The following is a 19,188-nucleotide window of genomic DNA, read 5'->3' as shown; positions in this document are numbered from 1 at the left end:
AAACATGACTATATGATGCGATCACTTTTTTAGAAGTTTTATTTATGTTTTTATTTGAAATGCACAGTAATAGAGATCTCTCTGCTGGTTCATTCTCCAAATGCCCACAACAGCTGGGTTGGGGCAGGCCAAAGTCAGGAGCCAGGAACTCCATGTGAGTCTCCTACAGGCGTGGCAGGGACCCAAGTACTTGAGCTGTCACCTGCTGCCTCTCAGGAGTGTGCATTAGCAGGAAGCTGGAATGCAGGCAGAGTGGAGAGTGCACTCAGGCACTCTGATATGAGACGAGAGCATCCCAAGTGGCAGCCTACCCTGCTGTGCCATTGTCCACATCTTTGTGAACAGATGTTTTCATTTCTCTTGACAGGTGATGGTTTATAGGGCAGGAATGTGTTTCTTTTTAGAAGAAACCTTCAGACCTTTTCCCAAACCAGTTGCACCACTTTACATTCCTACTGCAACGTATGAGAGTTCCAGTTTTGCCACAGAATCACTAACTTTGGTGTAAGTCATTCCGGGGGTGTTTAGTAGTATTTTATTGTTTTATTCTGCATTTCTATTGTTAGAAGTAAGTTGTACATCTTTTCAAGGACTTGTTGGCCATTTCTCTGTCATTTTTTTTAAGTAAAATATGGAGCACTTCACAGATTTGTGTGTCATCCTTGCACAGGGGCCATGCTAATTTCTCTGTTTCTTTCCAGTTTTAGCATATGCGCTACCAAAGCAAGCACTATATATCTTTTTTTATGAAGAATCTGTCCAAATATTTTGGCCATATTTTGGGGAGGATCTTTTTATTAACTAGTTATAGAAGTTTTCTTTTCAGGATAGCTTAGATATTAGTCTTTTGTCAGAAATTCACAAGTATTTTCTCCCAGCATGTGGCTTGCCTGTGCACTCCTTTGTGGTATCTTTTGATGAACAGGGGGTTCCATTGTCATGAAGTCCAACTTGTCTAGTGTGCCAGAGTCTGCTTTAGTCTGCCTGAGCTGTCATAACCAAGTGCCACCAGTGTGACGACTTCCACATCAGGCATTTATTGTCTCACAGTTCTGTGGGCTGGACTTCCAAGGGCCGAGTGTCAGGAGGGCTGATCCTTCTGCGGGTGAGAGAGAACCTGTTCCGTGCCTCTCCCCCAGGACCCAGTGGTTTTTGGCAGTCTTCGTGTTCCCTGGCTTCTGAAAGCATCAGCTATTCTCTGCCGCGGACTTTGCAGGATCTTCCTGGGTGCAGGCCTCCGGGTCCAGTTTCCCTCCCTAGGACACCATTCATGCTGGCTCAGGGCCCAGCCTACGGACCTCACGGATTGTTGATTGTTGGTTGAAAAAGATTTTTTTAATGCATCTTTATATTTCCATGCAAATTTTAAAGCTAGCCTAGTGCTTCCATGAAAATATTACTGAAATTGGAATTGTGTCGAATTTGTAAATCAGTCTGGGAAGGATGGACCTCCTAACAAGATGGAGTTCCAATCTGTGAGCGTGATGTAGGCATTGCAAGTGGTGGCTTAACCCACTGCGCCACCATGCCAGCCCCTCTGGAATACCTGTAACAGGTTTCTTCTGACCTTGAAAAGTGTGTTTAGAAATATTACCTCTTACTGTTCATTATGAATGAGTTTGTGTAATACTGATTTTTTTTTTCTTAAATGTCTGCTATAACTCACCTGTGAATCCCTCCCTCTGAACCTGGTGTTTTTTTTGTTTGTTTTTTTTTTTTTTTTTTTTTGCTTTATTTATTTTGGAATAAATTAACTGTTTTCTTTTTTAACATTTAAAAACTTGTCTACTACAAGGGAAAGGGTCCTTGCCACATCACAGAAATGTAAGTATTACTGATGACAAAGCTTGGTTAATCAGTTGGCATGGAGTCCCCTGGGGCTGTTCTTTATAAAGTCACTATTTTGCATTTTCTATGTTCTATTTGGAAGCAAGTTGGCCAGTTCAGTCTGTAACCAACAACAAGTGGAGAATTAAGTTCTGCTTCTTAAAGGAGTTAGTATTTGCATATATTTGGAAGCCTTTGTTACGGAGAAGGAAGATCTATCCCTTCTCTTTCATTTATGGTTTATTTATTAAATCACTTATTTATAGCTGACATATTCATATTTCCTGTCTGAGTTATAATGTCCTATTCCATGGATTGCCTTTTTACTCTCTTGATAATGATCTTTGGCACACAGAATTTTTTAATTTTTACATTCAGCTTTCAAGAGTGTTCTATGCAGTTGAAATTGAGGTCATGTGTTCTCTAATTAGTACTTTTTGTTCAGATCTTTTTTTTTTTTTTTTTTTTTTTTTTTTTTTGACAGGCAGAGTGGACAGTGAGAGAGAGAGACAGAGAGAAAGGTCTTCCTTTTGCCGTTGGTTCACCCTCCAATGGCCGCCGCGGCCGGCGCGCTGCGGCCGGCGCACCGCGCTGATCCGATGGCAGGAGCCAGGAGCCAGGTGCTTTTCCTGGTCTCCCATGGGGTGCAGGGCCCAAGCACCTGGGCCATCCTCCACTGCACTCCCGGGCCACAGCAGAGGGCTGGCCTGGAAGAGGGGCAACCGGGACAGAATCCGGCGCCCCGACCGGGACTAGAACCCGGTGTGCCGGCGCCGCTAGGCGGAGGATTAGCCTAGTGAGCCGCGGCGCCGGCCTGTTCAGATCTTCTGTATCTCTCCTCAATTGGTTTGATAATCCATCAGTCACTGAAAGGTGTTCCTTCATGCTTTCAGATTTATCCTCCTGTGAGGACCCTCTTTATCACAGCAAGGCTTTTGGTCGCAGTCTACTTGGTCCGATGTTAATGTGGCTGGAGCACATTTCTTTTGGATAGCACTTAACTGGTATAACTTTTTTTCATTTCATTAATTCCTCATATTTTTAGGAATTCTGCTTGTAAATAGCTCAGAGCTAAAAGAAGTTTTTATCTAATCTGTGAGTCTTCATCTTTAAACTGGTAAGTCTTGTCCTTTTAAATATATTGTTAAAACATAGCACTTTATTTTTTGTGCCTTTATTTCTTTTTCATCCTTCCTGCATTCCATTGTAATGACTAAATTTATTGGGGCTTACTCATATTTTCTTAAAAGATTTATTATTTATTCGAAAGGCAGAGATACAGAGAGAGAAGGGGAAAGAGAGAGAGAGAGCTTCCATCCATTAGTTCACTCCCCAAAATGGGCACAACGGCAGGGGCTGGGCCAGGCCAAAGCGAGGAGCCAGGCGCTTCCCCGGGTCTCCCACGTAGATGCCGGGCCCGAGCACTTGTGCCATCTATTGCTGCTTTCCCAGGTGCATTAGCAGGGAGCTGGATGGGAAGTGGAGCAGTAGGGACTCGAACCTGTGTCCATATGGGATGCTGGTGCCACAGGCGGAGGCTTAACCTTCTATGCCACAGTGGCTGGCCCTACTTACTCACATTTTTATCAGCTGTTCTGCTCACCATGGCTTCACAGATTTTGTACTTCTGGGTTCTAACATGTTCTTTTGTAGTTCTTTCAGGAATTAACGGAAAGCTCTCTTAATACTTATTTATCTGAAAATCTATTAATTTCACTCTCCTTAAATATATTTTTCTATTGTTGCTATAAAGTATTGCTATTTGCAGTGAGATATTTCCATTTTATTCTCTGTTACTTTGAACTTTGCTCAGGTCTTTCATCTTTTCACCTCTCTATAATGCTTTATGGGCACTTTTAACTTACTAATTCTCTCTGGGAGTGCCTAACCGATATTAACCTGTTCATTAACTGTTTAAAAATGATTCTTTTGGTAAGCTATAACACATATGCAGGAAATGGCATCACGCTCACATTTGTCTAACTTGAATATTTTAAAATGGACATCTCTGTAACAGTCACCCAGGTCTAGAAATACAGTTCTCTAATTACCTCAAAATTGTATGTGTCCCTTCAGAGTCACAAGCCCTTCCCTTCTGCCAAAGTTACCACCATTCTGACTTTGATTATAAACACTCCCTGTACCAGGTCCCATGGGTGTGTTCATTTGCCTGCCTTTGCTTATCCCCAGCTTACTGAGGTACACCCATGTTGTTGCATGCCCCTGTAATTCATTCTTGTTCATTGCTGCTATGTCTAATGGTGGGTTTCTTAACACTGTGGCTGTTCTTGGTCTTTTTCATTTCCTTGTCACTCTAATTTCATTTACAGAAAGAACAAAAACAGGCTAAAGAATGGAGTTTTATATAAAGGACTTGGTAAAGGTTAATGTATCTGCTTTTTCAGAATCCAAATTTTACTTATGGCTGAATAAAGAAGACACACAAGGGTTCATACAGCATGATTCCATTAAAACCGAGACATCCCCAGGCACCTGTGCATCTATATGCATGCACTTATCTACCTATTCAAATAATTCTAGATTTCAAAAGGACCAAACTGTTGCCAGTAGTTACTCTGCTGGGAGGGCCGGGCAGAGGCAGGAGGGTGGGCAGGTAGGTGTCTGTGCTGGGTATGTGCAGCGCTTACTGTCAGCGCAGGTGCTGAGACACTCAGCACACAGCTACTGTCATCATCTTCATTTTCTCTCCTTCCCCTTTCCTCCTCCTCCATCACCATCATCACCGCCATCTTCACTTGAGCTAAAGGGCCCGCTCAGAATGGCAGGTGGAAAGGAGCCTTTATGATGCCCCCACTTTGCACCTGTCCTGGAAGGTGTCCAGCAGGATGGCCCCTCTCTCCATCCCCGTGACCTCATCCCTTTCAGACTTCCGGCTCTGGCATTCCTCCTCTCCAACCTGTGCCCTACACAGCCACCAGCGGGACCATCACTGAAACGTCCCCACTTAGGAAAACCCATCCCACTGTGACGCCTCTAATACCATCCCTTCTCCACAACCCCTGCACCTGGGCTCAGCTCCGCACCTCTGCACCTGCTAGTCCACTTGCCAGGAGGGCCCTCGCCATCACACCCTCTCTCTTCTCCTTATAGACTCTGCCTCCAGGGTCCCCCTCCACCTCTGGGAAGCTTCCCACCCCACACCCAGGCACTTTGCCTCTGCCCTATAACACTGTTCCTTGGATGGCAGTAGCACATTTTAGGAACAATTCAGATGATCTGTTGCGTTACAGATCTGTCTCCCCTCTTTCTCTTTTCCTCCTTGGGGCCTGGGCTTGGCAGATGGTCTCACACACAGTAGATACTCAGTAAATGTTTAAATAAAAAGCAAGACTTTCTAATCATCAGAGGTATGCACAGGTAGATGGACTACTAGGGAGCACCCTGCACCTGGGGGAGTGTGAGCTGCTGGAGCAGGGAGGAGCCAAGGCATGGCTGTGGGTTGCTAAGGACACAACCTGAAGTACTGTTACAGACTCCTCTGCCTGGGAGGCGCTGATGCAGCAAGGCTAGGGCAGGCCAGAACCCGAATCAGGAACAGTTTCCCCAAGGGATTTCGAAGCATGGCTACATCTGGGGCCTTCAAGGCCATGTGCGATCAGGTTTTACATGCGCAGGCTCTTCATAAACCACAAAGTACTTTCTGCAAGTCTTGGCTGCAGAGGTTGCCCAAGCCCTGAGCGGGGGGTGTAGAAGATCCAGGCTGAGGCTACAGCTCCTCAGACTCCGGGAGGTTGCGGACCCAGCCCTGGGCCACTCTGTTGAAGCTGGGTCTGAGGCGGAGGAGCTCCAAGCCATTGAAGGGCTCTGGGACAAAAGGGGTGCCTGCCCTGGGGATGGCCTCCCCCACGAGGGGTCCTCCAAATGGCACCGGGGTCCTGGGGAAAGAGAGTAGCAGGAGACGTGAGCTGTGTGGGAAGAGGCGGCAGGACCCTGCCCTGCAGTCCCCACGTGTGGGCCTCGGTGCCCTTCAACCCAGCAAGGTGTGTGCCTTGTGCAATGGGATTCTCCAGCGCTGCCCGTTCCCTGCCTGCCCCTAGTGGCCACGGCTTGTTGCTTAGGCAGAGGTGTGGCGTTTCCAGTGTTTCAATTGGCTTGTCGTAGAAAGTTGTCCCTTCTACTTGTCACCCTTCCGCAGCTTGGAACAACCGACTCAAATCGAAGCAGGAAGAGGGGATTTGCCTTAAGGCCAGCAAATTGGAATCACTGGACAAGGGGGCGAAGTGGGTGAGGTGGGTGGGGGCACTCCTCGGCTGTCAATCTGGGTCCTCTGGTGCTGCTGCCTGGGTCGGAGGACAGCTCGGCAGGATCTTTTTCATCTGGAAATGCGTGTACTCTGTTCCCCAGCAGCTCCACCTCTGAGCTTGCAGCGTAGGGAGGCACAGGCATGTACGCCCGAGGCAAAAGCCACGAGCAGCACGCGGGTGACAAAGAGCACAGCATGTGGTGGATGCCACACAGCAGCTCTAGATCTGTATGCACTAATGTGGAGATCCCCAAAGCGTGAGGTTTTGTGGAAAAGACAACTTGCAGGAAAGAATACCCACACACCCAGTACAGTGTCTCCAGTAGCTATGCCACTGGCTGTACAAAATGTCCTGCACGCACACACAGTCTGCCAATGGCGCTGCCTTTGGGGAGGGAACCGGATTGCAGGGTAGTGAACTGCATTTGCAATTGCTGAATTTTTTTTTAAGAGACAATATGTGTATGATTTTAAAGCCTTTTTTTTTAATTTGAGGAAAATATTTTTAAAAATTGCTTGAGGAGTGTTTTTCCTGCAGCCAGAGACTTCTGGAGGAAGCAAGCAAGCCTGGCCTGGTTCCTGGGTTCCTGCAAGCCAGGCAGCCTTGCAGCTGAGACCACCCCAGCTCTGGTGGCGACAGCCAGGCCCTGCGGAAGCAGGCTGGGCAGTGTCCAAGCCGAGCAGGCCTCACAGTTGACAAGCCCTTGACTGGGAGCCCAGAGCCTTGGACTCCGGGCCCTCGTGGCCACCAACACTGCTGTTCCTGCCCTTGCACCTCAGTTGCCCTTTCTGTCTCAGGAGAGGTCTAGGCTCAGGGCTCCCAGGACCCTCCCGCTGCTGGTGGGAATGTAGAGCGCCTGTCATATGTGTGGCATGACGTGGGTGCAGATGCAACCTGAAGCGGCCAGCATAGAAGCTGGCTGCCCAGGGCTGCGGGGCTGCCAAGGGCTTTCCAAGGCTGGGCAGGCAGGGTCTGAGGACCAGAAGGACAGACAGGGAAGCTGCCCCTGGTGGGAACTCCAGGGCGTCTGCTAGGAGCTCTTAGCTCGAGGCTCACACAGTGCCTGTGGGGCCCACTCTTCCCTGGCTGTTCACAGCCTGGGGGCAGTCACGTCCATCCTGAGCTGTCCCTTCCAAGGCCGATCCCCTCCCATCCCCAGCCCCCAGCTCCTTCAGCCCTTCCTCACAAGGCCGGGCATCCAGGGCCAGCCAGGGCCTGGAGCCCACCCATCTGTCTCTGTCAGGCAGACGCGGTCTCCCCGTGTGGTCTGAGCAGGTGCCAGAAGAGCTGGACGGTGGCCTCCTCTCTCAGGACCCCTTCCCTTGCTTCCTGCAACCTAAAATAGCCTCAGAGGGGGGAAGCCAACTGCAGCTGAAATATGTCCCCTGCCCAAGGCCCTCCTCCAGCCCCAGCCTCCCTCTGGATGCCTGTGATGTGTTCTCAGGCCCCCGGATCACAGCACTAGAGTGATGCCTCTCGGGTTCTCCATGAGCTTCTGCCTTCATCATCCGTTCAGCCTACAAGTGGTAATAACAACAGTATCTGCTGTTTGTTGAGAGTGTCTTATTGGCAACTTTGTGGCTGCTGTGTCCTGCTCATAGCCATCAGATGGCTTTTCTACAAGTCTCCTCTATAGCTGAGGCAAGAAGCTCAGAGAGGCTGTCGCTTGCCCAAAACCTGGCGTCTGTATTTAACCCTTTGTTGAGGCCCCAGGCTTTAAACCAGTACCAGCCACTCCAGTGGTTTCCTGCCACTCTTCTGTTTAACCAGTTTCTGGGGCGAGGGAGGGGTCGGGGAACATCCCGCCTGCGGGCCAAACAAGCTCTCCCCTCCCAGTCATTTGGTCTGGCCCTGCCAAGGCAACCGCAGAGGGGACTGGAAATTCGACGCAACGGGAGCAGCCTAATGTTTAAGTTCACAATTTTGTACCAGCCCCTGAGTAGCGAGGTTGTAAATATCCAAATGGCCCCCCCACCCCAGTTGGTGACATAAGGAGAGGCTGGGCTGGCCTAGCTCTGGAGAGAGCCAGCTGCCTGCCTGCCTGGGGGAAAGACAGGACCTTGGAAGAGGTCGAGAGGCAGCCAGGGGCTCTGCGGTTGTCCAAGCAACGAGCCCCCCACTCGGCCCCCTTCTTGGCTCCTGATTCCACAGTTTGTTCGTTCCTGGGCTCCTGTCGCTTCACCTGCAGAGGACGATGCGTGGGCACTGTGAGGTAGGAAGTTACACTGGCCTGTGCGTGCGGAAGAGCCCAGTACTTTGCACAAGTCCTGCCCATACCTATGCAGCTTTACAGGTGCCCCCAGTCTTCCCCCAAGGAAGGCTCCTAGGGGAATCTCCTCTGTCAGGGTGGGCTACCCAGTCTGCTAACACTGGGTGACAAACCGTAGGAGGAATTTCACCTAGCTCACACCCAGCAACCCTGTGGCCAGGAGAAGAGGGAGGAGGGGAAGCAGAAAGACCCGGCCCCCTTCCCTTAGAAGCCCCAGTCTGAATACTCCTAGCCGGCCCTGCCTGCCAAGTGGATTGTCCCCATCCAACTACCTAACCTTGCTCTCCCCAGTCTGAATGACCTGGCCCTCTCCCAGGCTCCAGCTGGACAGGTGCCCATCTGTCTCGACGGCCACGCTACTCCTGGACACTTGGCCACCTGGCTCACCATTCCCCTCTGTCTCGCGTCTGAATTCCTTCTGGCACCCAGACAAGAACCTGTTCTACTCATCTTGGCCAACAGCACCTGCCCAGCCCTCCCCGTGCGGCCTTACTTGTTGAAATTGCGGTAGCTGGCTGGGCTGAGGGTGTGACTGCTGCTGTCGCCCAGGTAGTCTCGGTAGCTGATGAACTCCTGCCACGGGCAGCGATAGCCCTTGGGGATGGCCGTGTGATTGAACTTCTCCGGCGGGACGCCCTTCAGTGGCTCGGAGTAGCCTGCGCAAGGAGCGGCTGTGTGGGGTTGGCGGAAGGGGGCGCGCGGGCTCCGTACCCCTTGGCCTCGCTGCCGTCCTCACTCCCAGGACCAGAGAAGTCGGGGATGGGGTATCGATGTCGCGCCAGTAAGGGGGACTCTTCCATGGCACCCAAGGTCAGCTGGCGGGACCCAGACTCGCCGCGTGGCCGTGGGCGCCCCCTCCGAACTTGTGCTCCAGCCCATGGGGCGTGGGCGACCAGGCTGGATCGGACGATCCCTGGGCAACCCCATCCACTGCCCCACGCCAGGCTCACCCACTCACCTGGGGCCAGGGCGCTGGGGTTGCGGGCGCTCTCCGCCAGGGCGGCCGTGCCGCGGGCGTTCTCCACTAGGGCGGCCGTGCCGTGGGTGTCGTCCAGGCCCCCGGGAGAGCCCGGGAAGACGTGCAGCTCCGAGCGGTAGCTCTGCCCCTCGAGGCCGTTGGCGACCTGAGCACGGGGGCGGGCGCTCAGAAAAGCCGTGGCCGACCACTCCCTCCCCTGCCCGGCGGCGGCGCCCCTTCCCCAAGCGTCCCTTTGGGCGGAGTCTAACCCAGCACTCACCGTCCCGGGCTCCGCTGTTCCAAGCGCCTTCCTCTTGGCGCTTCCAGCCAGGCTCTGTGAGGGGGCAAATGGACCGCAGGAGGCTCAGGGGGGAAGGGCACCCAGGTTCTCCCTCCACCAAAAGAGGCAGAAAGGACAAGATCCTCCAGGGGGTGGCTGATGAGCTAACAGAGACATGCTTCCAACAGTTTCCCGGGCAATCGGGGTTAAAGGATACATTTATTTCGGTGTACAATAATTTGAAATCCATGTGTAGTTTTTTTTTTTTCCTTTTCAGAGCACCCATTGTCCACTCACTTTTTGAAGATACCAGCGTTTATGCTGACTGCTATTGTACCAAGTCTGGGTGAGATATTTCACGTCTCTGAGCCTTGATTTCCCTCTGTATACATGGGGATGATGATGATGGTGGTGGTGGTGGTGATGATATGGATCTCGCAGCATGAAATGAGGGGAGAAGCCAACCTTGCTTAGGCCCTAGCAGAGGGAGGTGTGTTGCCATGTTTGTTCTCTGGGTTCTTTCCTATGCAGAGCGGATGGGAGCGGGAGCCATATATGGCTGTAATACCCCCACTTTCTTTAGAAGTAGTTGAAGCTGCTGTCCATTTCTGCAGCCAGGGGAAACCCATCCTTGCTGCATTTTCCATGCTAGGCCAAGTTCAAAGCTAAGCCCTGCCTGCTGTACATTCAGCCCCTGCTCTCGACTGGTTTCCAGCCTTTTTAGCAGGAGGCAGAGTCCCGTCCTTCCTCCCGTCCCACCCAGCCCACCCTGGGCTTTGTATCAGTGGAGAGAGGCTAAAGCCTCACACAGGCCAAGAATCAATCACCCAGCGAAGCAGACGCTCCACCTGCGGGAACATCACCGTCTCCCCAGCTGGAGCTCGAGGGCCCCACCAGAGGCCAGTGGTGCTCACCAGGCTCTCCCTGGCCTCAGTTTCCCCCAGAGCGCAGGGCGGGCTGACTCACCAGCCGCTGGCTGTCTGGAAGCTCAAAGGTGAACCTCTGCACGCGGCGCTGCCTCTTCTGGAAGAGGAGGGACCCCCGGTTGTTGCGGAGTGACAGCTCTTCTATCATCAGGTCCTGGGGCACGCTCAGCTTCTTGCCCAGGTCCAGCAAGGGCACTGCAAGGAGAGGCCAGGGCGGGGTCCACAGCGAGGCCTCACCACCCGCCCCAGGCGCTCCAGGCCACGCCCTTGAGCCTCCAGGCATCAGGGCTTGCTCGTGAAAACACCTGTTTCTGCCACGCAAACATTTGACCCTGGAAGTCATTACTCTGAAACGTGGCCCACTTGCTGGGGGAAAACAGCACACGAGACTTTGGCCACTGGGGGGGCGGGGGGGGGCAGGGGGGAAGGCTGTAGTTTGGGAAGCTCTTAGGCCCAGGACTTTGCTATGCGGCTCCTATGCGCAGTGACCGAGGGAGTGAGCGGTGGCCACCTCTGGATGTTTGCTCCAGGTAAGCCGGGGGCCTGGAGGTGAGGGCTGGAGGTCAGACTGCAAGGTGTCAGGCTGGAGCCACTGGGAAGGGGGCACACCCACTCGCCGAGACCGGGAAGACCAAGGGAGGACATGTTCTTTTGGGGAAAGATCAGAAGTTTGGTTTTGGATATGTGTCCTGTTGATTTAAAATGGTCTTTCAGTGTTACACAAATGGCATATGTGTATACAGAGGACAGTTAGAAAATGCAGATTGAAGAAAACAGAAGAGAAATGCCGCTGTCCACCACCCAGACAACACCACCAGCAATACCTTAGCATACGTGCTTTCTCTTTTTCTGTGCTGTTCACTCTTGTGGGACTTGGGTTTTAAGGATTTATTTTATGTGAAAGGCAGGGTAACAGAGAGAGACAGACAGACAGACACAGAGACTTGGCCATCTTCCGCCGCTTTCCCAGGCACATTACCAGGGAGCTGGATCAGAAGTGGAGCAGCCGAGACCCGAATGGGCACTCTTAATAGGTTGCTGGCATCTCAGGTGGCAGCTTAACCCACCATGCCTCGAGGCTGGCTCCTCATAGATGACTTTGTACCCAAAATGAACTCATGGCGTTTGTGTTTGTAACTTGGTTTTATCAGTTCACCATCTCCACCTTTCCAAGGGCACGCACGTGTGTTGCATTGAATATCTGGTCTGCATGAAGCTCTGCTCATCGTCTCTAAACATGAACACATGAGTTTGGCAGCGCCTGCAGACTTCCAGGTGGAGACGCTGAGGACGGAGCTGGATGTATGGGTGGAAATGGGCCTGGAGGGAAGCAGCAGGCACCCCTGGGAGCTTGTAGACAGTGCTTGTTGGTGGTGGTGTTTTCCATGTTGTTTCTTCTCCTCTCATGCTTAGGACTAGGCATTGTAGCCATTGAGAGGACTTCCGGGGCTGGTGGTTTGGGACCCATGTCTCACCTGAGTGTTTCCCCCAGCCCAGTAAAATGCTGGCTTGTACATATGACCAACAAAGAAGGCTTTGGAGGATGGGGTGATGTGTGCCAGCGTGGTGAGGACCTGGGTGGGGAGGGCTGTTGGGTGAGGCAGCTGCCCTGCACCGTCCGCCTCTAAAATCAGAGACGCTGAGTTCACATCCCAGCCCTCTAGATGCTGTTTTGAGCTGGATGAGGTCAGCAAGAAATGGGAGTAGAACAAGACTGAGCCAGGGGGCCTCCGACTCTAAGCCGGAGGAGGGGGGAGCCAGCCCGGAGCCTGTACGGGAGATAGGAGGAAACCTGAAGAGGGAGACGCCCTGCAGAGCGCCCCCGAACAGTGCAGGGATGGTGGAGGGACCCACAACAGAGGCAGGCACTGAGAGTGGCGGCCATGCTGCGTACCGTGGGGACAGCAGTAATTTGCACTAAAGCAGTTGCTGTGACACATTTGGGTGTGAGAGCCTGATCGGAGAGGGTTCAGGAGAAAAGGGCCGGTGTCGCTCCCCCTCTTCATGGAGGAACGACACTAAACCCTGCCTAGGCTTCATATCCGAGTCACGGCACCATTATGTCGCTCCCCCTCTTCGTGGAGGAACGACACAGGACCCTGCGCTGTTCTTTCGTCTGCTCGGCCCTCCCCGGGTTTGCTGCTGGTTCTTCCCGGGTTGGCTACTGTCCCTTCCACCTCCGTGGAAGGGCGGTTCCCCCTGGCCGCTTTCCCCACTTCCGCAGGGGAGCGGCACACCGCCGGCCGGCTCTCTTCGGGGGCTGCACAGGTGTTCCTTCAGCTAGATGTTCCCCTTAGATGTTCCCCCCGGTGCATGCCGTCTCTCTCCTCCTTTATAGTCCTCCTCCGCCAATCCCAACTCGGCTGCCCACACGCCGAGTACGCTGCTCTCCAATCAGGAGCAAGTCCTACAGTTTATTGGTTGAACTGGAGGCAGCTATGCGGAAGCTGTTTACTTCTCTCCCAGCACCATATTGTGGGAGAGCAGATGCATAGAATAAGTCTTAATTCCAGTAACTCAGTCCAGTCCGGGCTGCTCCCCACAGGCCGGAGGAACAATTTCTGGCATAACCAAAGCAAGCCTGAGTCAGATCCAGGATAGGGAACATTCCGCGTGGCAACTGGCCTGTTTTCTTCCACAAGTGAATGACGTGGAAGAAAGGGGAGGGAGGCTGCTTTAGAATAAAGGGTATTTCAGAAACCTAGCAGCCAACTAAAAACGATAGCCCTAGGCCAGTGCCGTGGCTCACTTGGCTAACCCTCCGCCTGCGGCGCCAGTACCCTGGGTTCTAGTCCCGGATGGGGCACCGGATTCTGTCCCGGTTGCTCCTCTTCCAGTCCAGCTCTCTGCTGTGGCCCAGGAAGGCAATGGAGGATGGCCACTGGGCTCCTGTACCCACATGGGAGACCAGGAGGAAGCACCTGGCTCCTGGCTTCGGATCGGCACAGTGTGCCCGCCATAGCGGCCATTTGGGGGGGTGAGCCAATGGAAGGAAGGCTTTTCTGTTTCTCACTGTCTAACTCTGCCTGTCACACACACACACACACACACACACACACACAAGCCCTTTTTGATCCTGATTAACCCAAACTAGAAAATCGGAAGGAGCTAAATGTGGTACTGCTTATTAGGTGGTATTAAATCCATTTTTGCTATTTATGTTCTCTGTGCAAATACCCTTGTAGAATGTAAAGAAAGTCCTTATTATCCTTGTTGATGCATTCTGAAGAATTTGGGGGATGAAACAACATGTCCTTTGGTATTAACTTTGGAATCCAGGAAGAAAGACGGGAGCCCTGGGGACTTGAACTACCTACTTCTGCCTGTGTTTGGAAATTGACATCATAATGTGTTAACGAGAGAGAGGATGGGAAGGAAAGGATAACTGCGTTGAGAAGTCTGGGCTTTAAATGACCACGGCTGGAGGCAGCTGTGAGATCGAGAGGGCTCTGTCTGTCTGTAAAGAGAACTGACAGCAGGTGTGTTGGCTGATGGGAACATTTGACAGAAATGGCTGAAGGACTGTCCTTGAAGGGGCAGGGTGTCTGGTGCGCAGCTAGAAGGGCTGGCACCAGACAGGTGTGAGGGGGTTTTGCCAAGTCTCTGGGGAAGGAAGACTGAGCGCCCAGGCTTGGACGCGAGCAGGTGGGCAGCTGTGGCAGGTGGGGCTGCACATGTTGTCCGTCCGTTACTGGATTTTCCTCGGTGAAAAGAAGCAAGGTCGTTAGCAGCAAGAGGTATTGGAGGTTCGAGGAAAGAGGAGCGGGCTTGCCAAGGTCATGGAAGGCAGTGCCGTGGGCCAGAGGATGGACTGGGCTAGGGGAAGGGGGGCTCCCGTCAGCACCTGGGCCACTGGGGTGCTCTGAGTCATTCTATTCAGTGATGTCCTAAGCAGTCACTTTTTTAAAAAAGGATTTTTTAAATTCTTTGAACAAATGTAGAAAGAGCCCTTTCCACATGCTAAGAACAGAAAGAAACCCGCTGTAGGTTAAGTAGAGGGGAAAGTCCTTTGAGAAGGCTGGGTATTCTAAGAGCCTATTTATACATGCCTATATATATGTAGGTATCTGTAGGTGCATCGGAAACAGTAGCAGACATGTCTAATATTAGCGGTGACTACTTAGGAAACATAGGAAGAAGGAGGGCTGGAAATTGTTGACAGGGTTCTTTTTATACCAGAAAGTGCATTGCGTAATTACCAGCAGGGACGGTTTTACCTAAATGCCTCACCAGGCCCTTGCCCCCACCTCATAATCTCAAACACCATGCAGGTGAACTGCGCTCAACACTGACAACAGAAACGATAAAACCCGCCTCCGTCTAGGAACGCATTCTCGGAGTGCAAGTTGAGTAAACATACCCAAAGACATATACCCGAGGGTGTTTACGATCGTGCGACCCCGGGGTGCACCCTGTGCTAGATGCTGCCCTGACTCTGTTATTGGTGGCCCACAGATCCTAACCATGACCTTCTGCAGAGACCTGCTCAGTGGCATGGAAGCAGCTGCCCATGGCCCCCTTGCCTTGGCAGAATGGGTTCTGTGATGCTCTGCAGTCCCCCACAGGGGTCAGGCTGAACTTGAACTACAGCCAAGCCCGGCCTGGCTCAGCATTTTCTCCTGCCCTCACTTCCCTTCTGAGAGCACCCCTCAATGAGGCATGGGCACGGGACCCCTGGGGCTGAACTCCCAAGGATACCACCCAAGACTTCCCTGCCCTGGAGATGGGTTTCACATCCAGCATTAGAGATTGGCAGATATGTATCCCACGGCGAACCAATGGACGCCGGGCAAGCCGGGGGGGGGGAGGCAGGCAGAGGTGCCGCATGAGACAGGCGGAAGTCTGGGCTGTGCTGCTGAAGGGCACGGAAGCAGCCTGCAGAGCCCAGCGTGGAGTGCGGGCCCCCCAGCCCCTGCCATGTAGATGCCCTCAGAATTCAACTTGGGGCCGACGTCAGGCCTTAGCTGGAGTTAGGGTCACGCAGCCGCAGCTCCTGGCTCTGCGGACACAGGACAAGGTCCCTCCTCGAGCCTCCGGAAGTTCCCCAGCCCAGGCTGCAGGTTCCACAGGCGCTCCTCTGGGCTGGCCTCACACCTGTTTGCTGGGCCTGGGGCCAGCAGGCCTGAGGAGCCACAGATTAGAAGGGAGAACAGGGTTTGTAAGAAGCACCGGGCTGGGCCCAGCTTACCTGGTTCCGAGAGGTCGCCCGGGGCAGACATGGCCAGCCCTTTCTGCTCCTTGGGGATCATCCTGTCGAAGAGGAATACTCACAAATGGGCCAGGCCACCCCCCCCCCAGCTCCTCCCCAGAACCCATCCAAGTTCTTGGTTGACCCAGCCCTGGCCCTGAACAGTTTCCCTCTGCCCCCCACCCCCTGATGACAGGCGAGGGCTAACTGAGCAGGAAGAGCCTTGGGGTCTCTGCAGAGGGGCCTGAGGCCCAGGAAGGGCAAGGGAGAGGGGAGAGGCCACGCAAACCGGGTCCCCGTTGCTAGGGATGCTTACTTCCGGCACAGCGTGAACTCTGAGGCCTTGGTCCAGGTCCGGCACCCTGGTCAGAAGGACAGCAGGTGCCTGGGACATCGGGGATGGGGAAGTTGGGGGGGGGGGTGTCCTAAGTTCTATTGTCATCGCCCAGCCAGGGTAGATCTCGTCAGGGGCAGGGGACGTGGGTTAGGATGGGCTCTGCTGGGCTCTGCTGGGCCTTCTTGGCTCCAGGACTTGGCCCTGAGGCTTGAGGCACAGACTGGCCCAGCAGCAGTGGGGGAATGGTACCCTCTCTCTCTCCCCCCACCCCGCTCTACCTCCACAGTGTTCTCTTTCCCGTCCTCCTCCTCCCTCTCTGGTCTCAAGGCACTTTCCAGGAATCCAGGAGATTTATAAATAAAACGAGGTCCAAAGCCCCAGAGAGCCCTTGCAGGCCTCAGACTCAGGTCTCTAACTTGCCCCCAGGAAAAGAGGCAGTGCCCAGCCCTCTGCCCCCCTGCCTTTGCTTACAGATTTTTCCAGACGTCCACTTCCATCTGTACCACTGCTATACCCACTCCCTGTGGAACCTGGGGTCCAGGGGCGCTCGCTGGGGACCTGCGATTCCTTGGCGTCCCTGACTTCCTCTTAACTGGGAACAAGTCGTTCTCCAGCTCTGAGCCTCTGTCCCCCTCTGTGGGACAATGGGGTTGGACCAAGTCGTAGGAATTCACGGATCGCCTTGAGGGTATTCCTGAGTCCCCTAGAGCCGGAGGCAAACACGAGTGTGTCTGCAGTCTGCGTGCATGTGGGCTGAGGGTCCTAAGCTGTCCAGGCCTGCACAGTGCACAGATCTCTTCTTAGAAGCACTCCGCTGACAGACATCCCCCATGCTGGGCAGGGCCCCTCAGTGACAGATGGGGAGGCTGCTGAAGTCCCCAGCAGAGCTGTCAGCCGCCCCCGCCTTCAGTCCGAGCCCCCCATCCCACTTGAGTGGAGTGGCCAAGAGCTTAGAGTTCTCCTCCCCCCAACCCAAGATCCACACCCCTACGAGGTCCCAGAATCCCCGGATCCTCTGCGCGGCCTGCCTCCGCTCTGGGGAAGGGGCTGTCTGGACACTGGCCGGTCCCCTCTGCTGCCTCCCCCCAATTCCCCAGCTCCCCTGGGATCCTGGTACCTGAGAGGAAGAGGAGACCACCACCGTGAGCAGGAGGGCGGGTCACAACTCCGAGGCTGACGCCTCTGTCGGGAGGCCGGAGTTTCACCGTCGGCTGGTGGCTGTGTCGCCGCCGCGGTAGCGGGCAGTGAGCAGTGGGCAGCCCTCTCTGGCTGCAGCTGGCGAGAATCGTTCCTGCCTTGTCGCGGGTCACAGCCTTATTTCGGGCTGCAATAGGAGCCGGGGCCAGATGCTAAAAGCACCAGACCCTAGGGAAGACAGGTGCCCCGGCAGCGGGCCCTTGCCGACAGAAGGCTTGCGCCCACAAGTGCACGCGCAATCACGTGTGCACGCGCACTCCCGTGTGCACGCACACTCCCATGTGCACGCCTAAAAGTCACCTGGAAATGTCAAGTCAGCGGCTGCTCAAACTCCGCTCATTAGCTGTTGTCGCCTTCTTAGATAGCTGGTGGGTGGACGACGGACGGACGGCTGCATGGGTGATTCCCCCTGCACCCGCTATCTTTGCTTCTCTCTCTCACTACCTTTCTTCCTGTGTCAGTGCCTTCTTTCCTTCCGTCCTCCTCCTCTCCCTCCCTCTCCCCACCTCCTCACATTCTCAGAGCCTCTCTCCACCGACTGAAAATAAATGAGGCAGGACTGCGTCCTGAAGGAGCCCAGCCAGGCTGGAGTCAGATCCAACCCAATAAACAAGACTTGGTGTGGCCTCATGGGAGATTCTCCGGAGAGCCTGGGGTGTCGAGGACGTGTTATCAGCCTGGCCAAGGGGATTGGGAAGGCTTCCCGGAGGAGGAGATGTTGGCAGGTTCCCATGAAGAATGAGCAGGGCTTTACCGGGCAGCAAAGGGGCAGGGGCATTGCAGATGGGGGACAGAATGCATGTGAAGATGGTAGGGACTAAACCTTAAAGAAAGGAAAAAGATGGCAGGGGGTTGGCAAGCTGAGCCAGAGCTGGGGACTGCGGGGCAGTGCTGAGTCGAGGCCAGGTAGAGGGCCGGGGCCGATGCTGCACCGGGAGCTGTGTTTGTAAAGGGCTGCGGGGATGCCGTGGTCAGACTGGCATTTCCCCAAGATGGCTCTGGCTGCCCCGTGGGAAAGGTATGGAGGGGTCAGACCAGAGGCAGGAGGGTCTCAGTGCAGCCAGCTGAGGGAGGGGAGAGACAGCAGGGGTGCTCAGAGAGTCGCCAGGTCTTAGGGCGGGACTGCATGTGGTGAGTCAAGGACCACACCCCGCTTCCAGCTGGGATGATGGCGGGTGGTAGCCAGGACGAGGAGCAGGCTGGGGTGCAGGGCAGGTTGAGCTCCGCTTTGCAGGTACTTTGTGTGATGAGCTCACCAGTACGCTGGAGGTAGACCGAGACAGAGGCACACGGACCGCTCCCAGGGAAGGGTGGCAGAGCCCTGGGGCTCTGGGCCCAGTGGGTGTGGGAGAGCGCCTGCAGCTGTGGTCAGTCCCAGGGCATATTCCTGAACCCTGCAGGGCACTGTCACCTGCACTCAGCTCCCTTGGGTTCCTCGGCCCAGCTCCTGCTAGGTCTGAGTTTCTAGAAAGGAGGGTGAGGGAGGTCCCCAGGACAGGCTTGGCCTCATCTGGGACTGGGACCACAGCCGCCTTCTTGGGGCAAAGTTTGCCCCGGCAGGAGGGAGGACACCTGAGGGCCGAGTCCTGAGCTCGCTAGGTGACCTCTCGCCTTGGGTCTTCATCCTGGAGCCCTGACCTTCTGGGGGGAAGCTGGCCCTGGCCCAGCCTGGCTATGCCCACTCCAGTGACACTGTATACGGTGGTCCCAGCCTGGGCAACGCCACCCAAGATGCTTCCTAGCACAGCTTGCTCTCCCCTTACCCACATGGGGAGGCTGAGCCTGGAGAGGGAGTGGCCAGACGCAGGGTCCCTGAGCTGGTCAGTGACAGCACCAGGACTTCAACCCAGGGGTGGCTTCTAGGGCCATTGTTCCCCCACCTTTGCATATGGCTGCTCCCCAAGCTCCCAGCCCATGTCTCTCAAATATTCCAATTCCCCC

General features: G+C 54.3%; 1 protein-coding gene and 1 non-coding gene across 8 annotated transcripts; both read right to left on the bottom strand.

Annotated features, from left to right (window-relative positions):
• Positions 1-25: 25 nt before the first annotated feature.
• MYOZ3 (myozenin 3) lies at positions 26-17,899 on the bottom strand. 7 transcript variants are annotated; one of them, XM_089336091.1, is made up of 8 exons: positions 17,168-17,767; positions 16,030-16,098; positions 15,714-15,775; positions 10,566-10,720; positions 9,600-9,653; positions 9,320-9,485; positions 8,855-9,017; positions 26-1,256 (listed from the first exon to the last, which is right to left on the bottom strand). In XM_089336091.1, the coding sequence occupies exons 3-8, from the start codon at positions 15,772-15,774 to the stop codon at positions 1,082-1,084; spliced, it is 774 nt and encodes a 257-aa protein (XP_089192217.1). In that variant the 5' UTR covers position 15,775; positions 16,030-16,098; positions 17,168-17,767; the 3' UTR covers positions 26-1,081. The 7 variants fall into 7 exon arrangements, with proteins under 7 accessions (XP_089192217.1, XP_089192216.1, XP_089192215.1 ...); XM_089336090.1 differs by having other exon boundaries at positions 16,030-16,075; positions 17,168-17,706; XM_008255267.5 differs by lacking the exon at positions 26-1,256 and adding an exon at positions 4,175-5,723 and having other exon boundaries at positions 16,030-16,075; positions 17,168-17,851.
• LOC127490833 (U6 spliceosomal RNA) lies at positions 626-731 on the bottom strand. The gene has a single exon (XR_007919228.3). It is a non-coding gene; the product is annotated as a U6 spliceosomal RNA (small nuclear RNA).
• Positions 17,900-19,188: the final 1,289 nt, after the last annotated feature.

The sequence above is a fragment of the Oryctolagus cuniculus genome, chromosome 6 (assembly GCF_051225735.1).
Source record: "Oryctolagus cuniculus isolate XC-2025 breed Fujian yellow rabbit chromosome 6, ASM5122573v1, whole genome shotgun sequence".
NCBI lineage: Eukaryota > Metazoa > Chordata > Mammalia > Lagomorpha > Leporidae > Oryctolagus > Oryctolagus cuniculus.
Note: the sequence above shows the minus strand (reverse complement) of the source record. Positions and strands in the feature narration are given on the sequence as shown.